The sequence below is a fragment of the Mesoplodon bidens genome (genome assembly GCF_964165515.1).
Source record: "Mesoplodon bidens genome assembly, contig: HAP1_SCAFFOLD_798, whole genome shotgun sequence".
Classification (NCBI taxonomy): domain Eukaryota; kingdom Metazoa; phylum Chordata; class Mammalia; order Artiodactyla; family Ziphiidae; genus Mesoplodon; species Mesoplodon bidens.
In genome coordinates this window covers 137,125-148,861 of record NW_027672186.1, presented here as the reverse complement: position 1 = coordinate 148,861, position 11,737 = coordinate 137,125, and the positions used below count along the sequence as shown (strand labels likewise).

The following is an 11,737-nucleotide window of genomic DNA, read 5'->3' as shown; positions in this document are numbered from 1 at the left end:
AAATACATGCTTTATCTAGCTGTGGTTCACCAAATTAAGCTGTACTATTACTATTTGTCGACTACACATGTAAACTTGCCCCTCCTTCTACAGGAGTATCTGTACGCATGGATGAGCTCTGATGCCACTCACCCCTCAAGGGAAACAGCAAGCAGTGCTGCTCTAAGTGCCAAGACAGAAATGAAGATCCAAGCACTTTCCTGCAAATTCCCCCTCTCTCTGGCATTAAGCTAGGCTAATAGCCACATTTACTGAGTGTTTACTAAGTGCTAACCAATCTTCTAGCACTTTACATATATGGGTTTACATGTCTTCTTAACAATTCTACGATGTAGATACAATTTTTTTAAAGCTCATCTTGAGAGTACACTACGGATACCTGGGTCTTGGGCTAAGAAAGGGTGAGCGGTTTAGGCATTATAAAAGCTCCCAGGAAGAAGCTGCTGGAGGACAAAACAACCAGTGGGAAGAGGCTCATTATTGTTTGTAGCCTCAAAATCATTTCCACTTTGATGAAAAATAAAAACAAAACCTCAACCCGGTATCAGTCATCATGAGCAAACTCTGGAGTTCCCCGGTCCTCTAGAATGTACCTACCATCAGGGTCCTCAAATGTCCCAGGATGAAGAGGCTGTACTTGGCTCGTGTGATGGTGACATTCAATCTCTGCAAACTTGCCAGAAACCTAAGCAATAGAAGGAAAAAAAAAAGAGTTACTTCTTTCTTCAGAAAGACTCGGCATGTCAGTGTAGGTGAGACACAGGCATTTCAGACAGCTTTTCTTGGGCTCCTGCTTTAAGCTCGTGGTGCAGGATCCGACACAGAAGCAATTCCCATTAAGGACAGCAAACAAACAAGAGGCCCAGTGCTTTCCTTCAAAGTGATGCATCTGTCTGTCGATTTCCTATTTTGACTTGGATGAGATATTGGAAATTTTAATGGTATGATTTTTAAGCCTTCAAAGATCCTAAAAATATGATAGTAGATCAATTATGACACATACCATGGAGAGGAGCATGCCCCTGCAAAATATACTGGATTCAATAATCTGTTTCACTCTTATCAAGTGAAACAACAGATTCACACTGTGACATGGGTTAATACACAAGGTACCAAGAGAAGCAGACCTAACAGTGGATCAACTTCACAACTTAAAAAAGAAACCTTCATGATATTACTCAATTTTTTATATAAGAAAATAGAGCAAATGATGGTATTCTCTAACAGTGATTAAAAAGATCTAACTCTGGATCATAAACAAGCAAAGAATCAATGATGACAGTTACCCACCCAATTGAGCCTTGCATGGCATTTGCTCTGACACATGTAACAATAATACAGTCTTTCTCACGACCCTGGAAGGCATCCACGGTATCTACTTCTGCTGGCCTATTTACGAAGAGAGAAACATATTTGCTGAAAAAAGATAATTATTAAATATACATATTTATACAGTAGTATTTCTTACTTTTGTAGTGCTATCTTTTAAAACTGGAGTAGAATTCACATAACACAGAATTCACCATTTTAAAGCACACCATTTGGTGGTGTTGAGTCCATTCACTACAGTGTGCAGTCATCACCGCTATCTAATTTCATAGCATGTCCATCACCCAGGAGAGAAGCCCTGTGCCTATCAGCCATCAGTCTCTATCTCCCCCTCCCCAGGCCCTGGCAACCACTAATCTACTGTCTGTCTCTATGGACTTTTCTACATGGGAAATTTCATATAAATGGAATCATAAAATATGGGACCTTTTGTGTTGGGCTTCCTTCACCTAGCATAATGTTTTCAAGGTTCATCCGTGTCGTAGACTGGTAACAGTACTTCATTCCTTCCACGACTGACTATTCGCTTGTACAGATACACAATTTACTTCTTACCTATGTACCATTTTGGGACATTTGGGTTGTTTCCACTTTTTGACTATCATGAATAATGCTGCTACGAACATTCATGTACAAGCTTTTGTGTGAACCCTTTCTCAATTCTTTCAGGTATGTACCTAGGAGTGGAATTGCTGGGTCACGTGGTAATTCTATGTTCAACTTTAGGAGGAACTGCCAAACTGTTTTCTGCAGTTTCTCATCAGCAATGTGTAAGTATTCTAATTTCTCCACATCCCTTCCAAAACTTGTTATTGTTTTTTTTTTTTTTTTTTTTGTAATGATAGTCATCTTGGTGGGTGTGAAATGATATCTCCTCACTGTGGTTTTGATCTGCATTTCCCTCATGACAAATGATGTGGAGCAGCTTTTCATGTGCCTGTTGGATTTCTGTTTATCTTCTTTTGAGAAATGCTCTTCACATCCGTTGCCCGCTTAAAAAGTTAGATTATCATTTTATTAAGTTGTATGAGTTCTTTATATATGCTGGATATGACTTGTCAGATAAATATTTTGCAAGTATTTTCTCCCACTCTGTGTGTTGTCTTTTCACTCTTTTGATAGTGTGTCCTTTGAAACACATAAGTTTTTAATTTTTATGAAGGCCAATTTACTTCTCCTTTGGTTACTGGTGCCTGGGTATCATATCTAAGAATCTGTTGCCTAATCTGAGGTCATATAAATTTACCTTTGTTTCCTTGTAAGTTTTATAGTTTTGTCTCTTAGACTCAGAGCACTCATTCATTTTGAGTTAATTACTCTATACAGTGTGAGACAGGGGTCTAAATTCATTCTTTTGCGGGTGGATATCCAGTTATTCCAGCACCATTTGTTGAAAAACTATTATTTCCCCAATGAGTAGGCTTGGCACCCTTGTTGAGTATCAACTGGCCATGAATGTATGGTCTGATTTCTGGAATCTCACTTCTATTCTATTGGTCTATATATGTCTACCCTTATGACAGTACCAGTGTTGATAGCTTTGTAGTAAATTTTGAAAGAGGGAAGTGTGAGCCCTCCAACACTGTTCTCTGTCAAGCTATTTAGGGTCTCTTGCACTTCCATGTGAATTTTAGAATAAGCTTGTCCATTTCTGTAAAAGAAGGTAGCTGGAATTTTGACAGAGGTAACAATGAATCTGTAGATCAACCTGGGGAATGGTGCCATCTTAACAATATTAAGTCTTCCGATCCATGGACATGAAATGTCTTTACATTTATCTAGTACTTTAAATTCTTTCAACAACGTTTTGTCCTTCTGTGTATGAGCTCACACTTCTTTGGTTACATTTACTCCGAAGTATTTTGTTCTTTATGATGCTAGTGTAAATGGAATTTTAAGAAATTTCCCTTTTCAGACTTCTCTAGAGTGTAAAGAAATACAACTGATTTTTGTATACTGATCTTGTACCTTACAACTCTGCTGAACTTGTTTATAAGGACCAGTAGTTTGCATAGATTTTTTTAGGTTTTTCTAGATGTAAGAGTATGCCGTTTGTTTTTTGTTGTTATTGTTGTTAGCTTTTTGCGTGTGTTTTTTTGTTTGTTTGTTTGTTTTTGGATTTTTTGTGGCCACACAGCATGCAGGATCTTAGTTCCCTGACCAGGGATCAAACCCATGCCCCCTGCGGTGGAAGCATGGTGCCTTAACCACTGGACCACCAGGCAAGTCCCAGATTATGCCATTTGTTAAGAGACACTTTTACTTCTTCTTTTCCAATATGGATGCCATTCATTTCCTTTTCTTGCTTAATTGCTCTGCATAGAACTTCTAATACAGTGCTGCACAGAAGTAGTGCAAGTAGAGAGAGTAGAGAGTGGCATCCTTCCTCATCATAGGGGGAAAGCTTTCAATCTTAGCATCAAGTATGATGTGTTAGCTGTGGGTTTTTCATAGATGCTCTTTATTAGGTTGAGGAAGTTCCCTTCTCTTCCTAGTTTGTTGAGTATCTTTATCATGAAAGGTTACTGCATTCAGTCACATGTCTTTTCCACATTTATTCAGATGATCACCATCATGTGGGGTTTCCCCCTTTAATACGGTATATCACACTGACTGATTTTCATATGTTGAACCAACCTTGCATTCCTGAGATAAATTCCACTTGGCTGTGGTAAATAATCCTTTTAATATGCTGCTGAGTTCAGCTGCCATTATTTTGTTGAGAACTTCTGCATCCATATTCATAAAGGATATTGGTCCATAGTTTTCTTTTCTGGTGATGTCTCCATGGCTTTGGTATCAGGGTAATAATGGCCCCATAAAATGAGTTAGAAAGTGTTCCCTTCTATTTTTTGGAAGCATTTGCATAGGACAGGTGCTAATTCTTAATGTTGGACAGAATTCACCTGTGAAGCCTGATCCTCTGTTTTTCTCTGTTGGAAAGTGATTACTAACTCACTCTTTTTACATTTAATAGGTCTATCCAAAGTTTCTGGCTTTTCCTAGAGTCAATTTTGGTACTTTGTGTGCTTCTAGGTGCAGAAACTTTTGAGTTAATGGATTTCTAATATTTAATTTTTTTATTTTACTGTTGAGGTATAAAGGAGACAAAAACATGATCTTCACCCTATACATGAAGGCACTAAAAGGGTTAAATAATTTATTGTAAGGGAAAATGTGAATACATGATTCTCAGTAGAGTTAGAATTCAGATAACAAGTCATCCAACTAAAGGTAAAGGCCTGAAGAATTTCTCAGTCACTTCCATTGTCAAGTGTAACGGTGATGACATTTGAACTGGCAGGAGGCACTCCATCTGCAGGGGCGACACGTGTAACCACACTCCCTCCCAGCACAAGTCTATGGAGCCAGGGTCCTAGTCTCCTTGTTCTATACTACCAGGGTCTAAGACCACTCCCTAGAGTTAAGTTTCCTTTGCTTCTTTCCTTCTATCCCCTCTTTCTTCTTTTTAATTCAACAGAAAAACTCAAAATCTCTGTAAAAATAGAGATGCCTCACCCTTTTCTATCAAACTCTTTGTCCAAATCCTTCTGAATCATCGTCTTCTGAGCCTTGTAATGGGTTATTATGCCAATGTTTCGGAAAGTAACATCCCTTCTTCTGTCTTTCATAAGTTTAATTATTTCCATTACCAGTTTTATTTCTTGAACATTTACATATGAGCTAAATAAGATGAAAACAAAAAAATACAACACATCAAAACTAATAGCAGCCCAATTGCTAAGTTAAGTTCCACTTTGTTTTCCACTACAGTAAAGGGTACATAGGTAGGTTTCATCTTTATTCAGTCAGCAGTGATTCAAAGAGGCTGTTATAATGACCATTAATATTGTACATATGAATAAATATAAAAATAACTGCCCAGTGAAACACAAAGTTGTAGGAGAGAAAAGTGGTTCGAGTTACGTGATGTTAAGGCACCAGTTTCTTCACTTATTAAAACAGGGATAGCCACAGTGAGAACGAAAGTATTCATAATAATAATGAAGATATGACTAATGAATAGCTAACATTAAGGATTGACTATCTTCCCCACACTGAGAAAAGTGCTTCAGATGTACTACCTTCCTGCATTCCCCACCACAGGTCATGCAGATCATGCACCACATGACCGAGAGGATGGCAGCCACACGGACTAAATGTGACCCGGCTCCCAGAGATGAACAAACACGGGGCCCTACAGCAGGATCACGTCCTCTGTCCTTGCTGGCCTCATCCTGCACTCCCAACTCATCTCCTGAACTACAATGCGTTCCCTCATCACCATACCAAATGCAACATGTGTGCACACTGGGGGATGCCCTGCACGCGCAACTTTATTCCCGAGGCTACCTTATCTGTCTCACTTTAAAGCCTTAAATATTCACTATTCTAATTTCAAGACTTACTATACGGACAAGCCAGTCAGCTAGCTTTCTTTTCCATACCTGAAAGCTTTATTTGGTCACCTCTCAGGCCAACTCTCTTCCCGTGACCATCCATCTCCATAATACTTATGCGGTAAACTCTCAATCCCCTGCTCCATTCCAACAGACCCCACTACAACTTCCACAGTCCCTCTGGAATAGCAACCCCCCAGCCAACTGCTCCGTATTTCTGACTTCTTCACTGAGGGGCCCCTCCTTCCACCACTATTAACTAATATCTTATTCTCATGGAGGACACCACTTGCTTTGCAGCTCTCTCTTGACACAGAGGTGGAATTTCTATTTCTTCATACGTCATGATGCAGGGGTGGCATTTCTATCTGTGCTAACAAATGCAGCCTCCGGGCTCCTCCTCCTTTATTCTCTCACAAGAAGCCCCGGCTCCTCTGAGATGCTTGCTAATTAGCAACCACTGCTCCTTTTGTGCTGTCATTCACAAACCACCTGATTCACAATCCAACATGCTGGAAGTATTGTCCACCCTCTGCCTCACACCTTGATTCAACTGTATCTGTACTTATCCGTCACAATACTTAACCCAACTGGAACCATTAATCACCACGGTGATGGCCTGGTTAATGTCTGTCTCGCCTGTTGGACCACAGCAGCCTTGCACTGGGGCCACGTCTGTTTTACTCATAGCTGGGATCTCAGCATGGATCTACTGAAGTGCTGACCGCATTTTAGGTAACATAACCCCCATTACCCAGTTAAGAAAAAAAAAATCAAGACTGAAATATATAAAGACATCAGTAATTTATGATTGAAAAGGTGAAGTTATCAACCCAGCTAAAAGAAAATGATTGTGCACTGGCACTAGGCAGAGAGATTTATATGGAAAGTATTTTGAATTTAAATATGAACAGAAACAATACAAAAATTCTGGGACCATCAGTGGGGACTGAAGAAAAAGGAGAACTTACTCATTATCCCGCTTTTCTGAACCATCTTCAACATCAAACACGAGGTAGGGTTGAAATGGCCAGTCAGATGAACACCGAATGGTCTCTGTCATTCTACAAAAGAGCAGCCACCATTTAGAATGCAAGTCAAATTACAAGAGAAAATGTTTTAGAATTATTATTACTATTTGTTCTTTCTGTGGAAGAGAGCAAGGGAAAGTTAAGAGGACAAGAAGGACCTTCTTTTTAAATAAAATTAAATACTTGTAAATAACATATTTTAGTGAGAGGTAGCAGGTGAATTTCATTTCTATTCTAGTACTAGGGAGAATGACCCATGTAAATTAAAATATAACAATCATGATTGGAAAGTTACTCATAATACAGTAAGTGAAAAATGCATGCTACAGTATACTATGTAGAGCATGGTGTGCTTTTTTCCTCCAAAAAAAGGAGAAAAAGTAAAAAAAAAAAGATGTGCATAGTACAAGGACTGGAAGTAGATATAACAAAATGTTACCAGTGATTACTTCTGGGTAGTATCAATAGGGGTTGGGTTTATCCCTTTCTTTTCATTTATCTGCATTTGCTACAATCAATAGGACTTTTGTAATTAAAATTATTAAACCTTTGTGTTTTTAATAACAAGACCTAAAAGCACAACAAAAGAGCTATTCTTCCTAAGCAGCCAAACCTACAAATAAAACAGGTGAACATGCAATGAACAGAGCTCACCTATTTGTTTTCAAGTTCCTGTTATAAATGTAATTAGAAGGGAAGAGACATATGTCTGGGTGCATCCTGTACTGAATGGTGAGCTGTAAGACAGGCAGCCTGCCAATCACGTTGTGCTCCACGTTCTCTTCCAGAAGGTTGTAGAAGCGGGCCATCATCGACTGGTCATAGCCATACTCCTGGGCCTTCTGAAAGGAGGAAAACAAAACAATAATCTGCAAGAATTCATGTGTACTTTTCCCACTATTAAAAAAAAAAAACAAAACAATCACTGAGCTCTCAAATGTACAAGGTATTACCAACAACCAAAGATTCAGAGAGAGAAGATATTTCCGACTCCAGCCCTAGAAAAGCCATGTAGCTTGACTACAAAAGTTAAGGTATTTTCCCCTTATTTAGAAAACCCACATACTGCTTATGAACGAGATGTGATCTTGTGAATGACCACAACTGTCGCTATTTTATAGGTGCTAACAGGGGTCACCTGAAAGAATCAATGATAAAAGCAGCAAAGAACTGTAACCCAGATTTTAACAATTATTTCTGGGCTATGCTATCACAACTAGAAATAATGAATGCCATTGTAAATAAGCCTCTGAAAGACCACTTTCTTCATCCATCCATCATATACCAAGCAGCTAAAATTTGGGGTGCTGACAGTCTACAGTGAAGATCAAATGTCACAGAGCTTACATTCTAGTGGAGGACACAGGCAACTAAGTTGATTTCATAAATCCAAGAAAGGGTTACAAACCTGTGATCTGAAACACAGTGACTTAATTGACAAACGAAGAAAACTGTCTTAATGTTATCACGGTCGTGCCTTGGGATATACTTTTCAATGGTAGCATCATATCAAGATTCAAAAAGTATTACGTCTTAAATAATCTAGAAGCAAAAAATGTGCTCTGGAAAACCCACTAGGATGATGCAATCTTTATGAGTGACGTTGACAATATGAGCGTTGAAGATGTATGTGCAAAGTTTTAATAAACCTGTTTCACAAACTATCAGAGTGGAGAAAACAGGCGTTACTTCTTATTTATATTAGTTATATATGTGATTATTTACATATGTGATATTAAATAGGTTTGTATAATTAAAGAGAATATTTTTAGTAGACATTTGGCAATTTCATCTATACCCCCCAAAGTTTATCTATTCAAGTTAGCTAAAAAACCTCATTTATTTCACTCTGTGAAAAAAGAAAGAGGTTTATATGAGGTAACACATCTACTTCCAGAAAAAAAAACTGAGTCCATCCTACAAAATGATGGAGATTTTTATGTTTTGACATGAACATATATCCCTGATCTATTTACTGACTGGAAAAAAAGGTAATTTGGTACAGACTGATTCTTCCACCTTTAAACAAGGTCAAAACCTACATACAGGGCTTCCCTGGTGGCACAGTGGTTGAGAGTCTGCCTGCCAATGCAGGACCCAAGGGTTCGAGCCCTGGTCTGGGAAGATCCCACATGCCACGGAGCAGCTGGCCCCATGAGCCACAATTACTGAGCCTGCGCGTCTGGAGCCTGTGCTCCGCAACAAGAGAGGCCGCGATAGTGAAAGGCCCGCGCACCGTGATGTGGAGTGGCCCACACTTGCCACAACTAGAGAAAGCCCTCACACAGAAACGAAGATCCAACACAGCCATAAATTAAAAAAAAAAAACCTACATACATATACACAAATTTATACATTCCCTATAGCCATCTGACATTCTGAATCTAGTAACTTATTTACTGTCTGTTACCCACTAGAATGTCAGCTTCATGAGGGCGAGGATTTTTTTTTCTCTTTGTGGTATGCGGGCCTCTCACTGTTGTGGCCTCTCCCGCTGCGGAGCACAGGCTCCGCACACGCAGCCTCAGCAGTCATGGCTCAGCCGCTCCGTGGCTTGTGGGATCTTCCCGGACTGGGACACGAACCCGTGTCCCCTGCATCGGCAGGCGGACTCTCAACCACTGTGCCACCAGGGAAGCCAGAGGTCAGGGATTTTTGTCAATTTTCGTCACTGTCATGACGCCAGAACTTAAAAACAGTGCTTGAATTAGCCTGGCACTCAATGAACACAGACTGAAAAAAAGTCAACACACACATGCCCACAAACTGTTCAAATACTCACTAAACTGTTCATAGTACTTATCCCTAGGGTTAGAAAGGCATGCTGAGAAAATTAACTTTGTAATTATTTTCTGAATCTTCTCAATAAGCCTCTATTATTTTTGCAACAATAAGAAAAGCCCAAATGGATTTTTCTCATTTCTGCTGTTTTTAATCAATCACCAAAGGAGACAGTGAAGTTGAGGCCTATCGACAACCCTTTTCACTAACCACGTGCTAAGGCCCTTCAGGAAGTTAAATCAGTAGGTTTCTGAAATACTGCAACTATTCAAGGAATGCAGGGCAGAGCTGGCTCCTCCTAGGTCTCCACAAGCAGAACCCCCCACAGCAGCTCTGTCCTATGGACAAGGTTTTCACTCAGGGACATGGGCGCTCCTAGGCTACTCCCTTGAACAGTCACGCACGAGTGTTCAGACGTCAAAGAACTGCACTATCATTTTGATGATTCCAAAGTCAAAAACAATACTAACCAAAAAAACCTGCTTTCTTTCCATAACGTAACAGAAATGCTGTGAAAATGGTCTGTTCTCTGGGACAGTTTATGCAGCCACTACTCTATATTTGTACAAATAATCTATGTATCAGTAAAATGCTCAAATTTCATTAAACTTCAAAACCGTCATCTAGACCTATGAAGATTACCCAAAACATCTGAATCCTGATTCTGCTGTGCATTTCTAGGAGCCATCTTTAGTGAGATTTAAGAAACGAAGTGAAGGGAACCACAACTTTGGTGCTCATCTTCCCACAAGCACAGCCCACAACCTCTTTCCTTTCACCACCTTCCCTTTCAGAGGATGTGAGGGACACCGGCATTTTCCTGTGCTATAGGATACAGAATCCTAAAATTGAAAACGTTACTGTAAGAATAATTTCTCTTTATACTGTTTTCCTCAAATTTGCACATATTGAAAGATAAATCAGGAGGTTGGATTCTATTCCCTGCTTTTAAAGTTTTTCTATTATTATTGTTTTGGTGTTTATGTTACTAAAATAAATCAGATACAGCCCTTAGAACAGCTGCACACTGCCTTTCCCAAAGGAACAGCCCACTGCACATGGGACATCCTCCTCCTAAACTTCTGGTCTGTGACACTCACACTGCTCCTGTCACACACACATAAGCACATTATGAACAAAGGAACATTTCCGGAGACTTTCACTATGAAGGCTCTCAACAGTGGTTCTCTTTTCTCAGCCATTCCCTATTTATCCTTGCAAATAAGAGATGATGATCCAAGAAAGACCGCCCCGCCGCCCAAAAAAAAAAAAAAAAACCCAAACAAGCCCCTACCACTTTAAAGCAACACGAATGTGAAAAAACATACCATAGAAATGACTGTGGGAGGGAGCTGCTTAGGATCTCCTACAAGGATGAGCTTGTTGCAACGATGTATGAGTGGAGTAAGAGTTTCAACTTCACAAGACTGTCCGGCCTTGGTAAGAGAGTACAGAATGGAGACATAATCAGAATTATCTCTATTATTTATTTATCCATATACAGTCTATCCAATTCACAAGTGTCCTAACCATTCAGAAACATACACTTTCTCCTTCTGCACCAAAGATCAAAAATAAGAACTTCCTTTGGTTAGAAAACAAAACAACAAAAACATTCTAAATGCCGAAGCGGGGGAAAGAGACCCACACACGTTTTGAAGTCAGCCACCACTCAGGTGCCACTACCACCTGGGAAGCAGCCCATAAGCAAGAAGGGCCATGTCATGTCCCCAGTTTGTCTTCTTTGTCCCTGCTGGGCACATGCCTGGGGGGACTGTGTGTCTGTGTGCCCCACCCCCTCTCTCTTCCTTGCTCCTCAGTAGGCCGCTTCAGTTGCAAGACTCAAGCTTCTTTTCAATTCAATGGCATTTCCTTCAATTATTTCATCACTTCCACCTTTTCTATTCCTTCGTTTTGGTGAATACTGGATCTTGGATCTCCTGGATGGGTTCTCTGTACCTCATTTTCCATCTCTTTTGTCTTCTGGCTCTACATTCTGGCAAACAGTAGGTACCCAATAAATGTTTGCTCAATGAATGAAGTAGAAATAAAGATGTTAGCTGAAAATACGGTGGCTCAGAGCTGTCCAGAGTTATATTAAAAATGCTTCAAAAGGTCACCAGAGGGCTTCCCTGGTGGCGCAGTGGTTGAGAGTCCGCCTGCCGATGCAGGGGACACGGGCTCGTGCCCCGGTCC

At 40.0% G+C, this 11,737-nt stretch overlaps 1 protein-coding gene across 1 annotated transcript in view; it reads right to left on the bottom strand.

Moving 5' to 3' along the window:
* Positions 1-501: 501 nt before the first annotated feature.
* The window catches only part of LOC308610506 (putative helicase senataxin), a 56,841-nt gene continuing 45,605 nt past the window's right edge, over positions 502-11,737 (bottom strand). Inside the window, exons 18-23 of the mRNA XM_081259611.1 lie at positions 10,870-10,977; positions 7,415-7,602; positions 6,701-6,793; positions 4,849-5,013; positions 1,291-1,389; positions 502-685 (exon numbers count right to left, since the gene is read on the bottom strand). Of these exons, the coding sequence (XP_081115737.1) occupies positions 583-685; positions 1,291-1,389; positions 4,849-5,013; positions 6,701-6,793; positions 7,415-7,602; positions 10,870-10,977 (756 nt within the window). The 3' untranslated portion in view covers positions 502-582. The remainder of the gene's footprint in view (positions 686-1,290; positions 1,390-4,848; positions 5,014-6,700; positions 6,794-7,414; positions 7,603-10,869; positions 10,978-11,737) is intronic.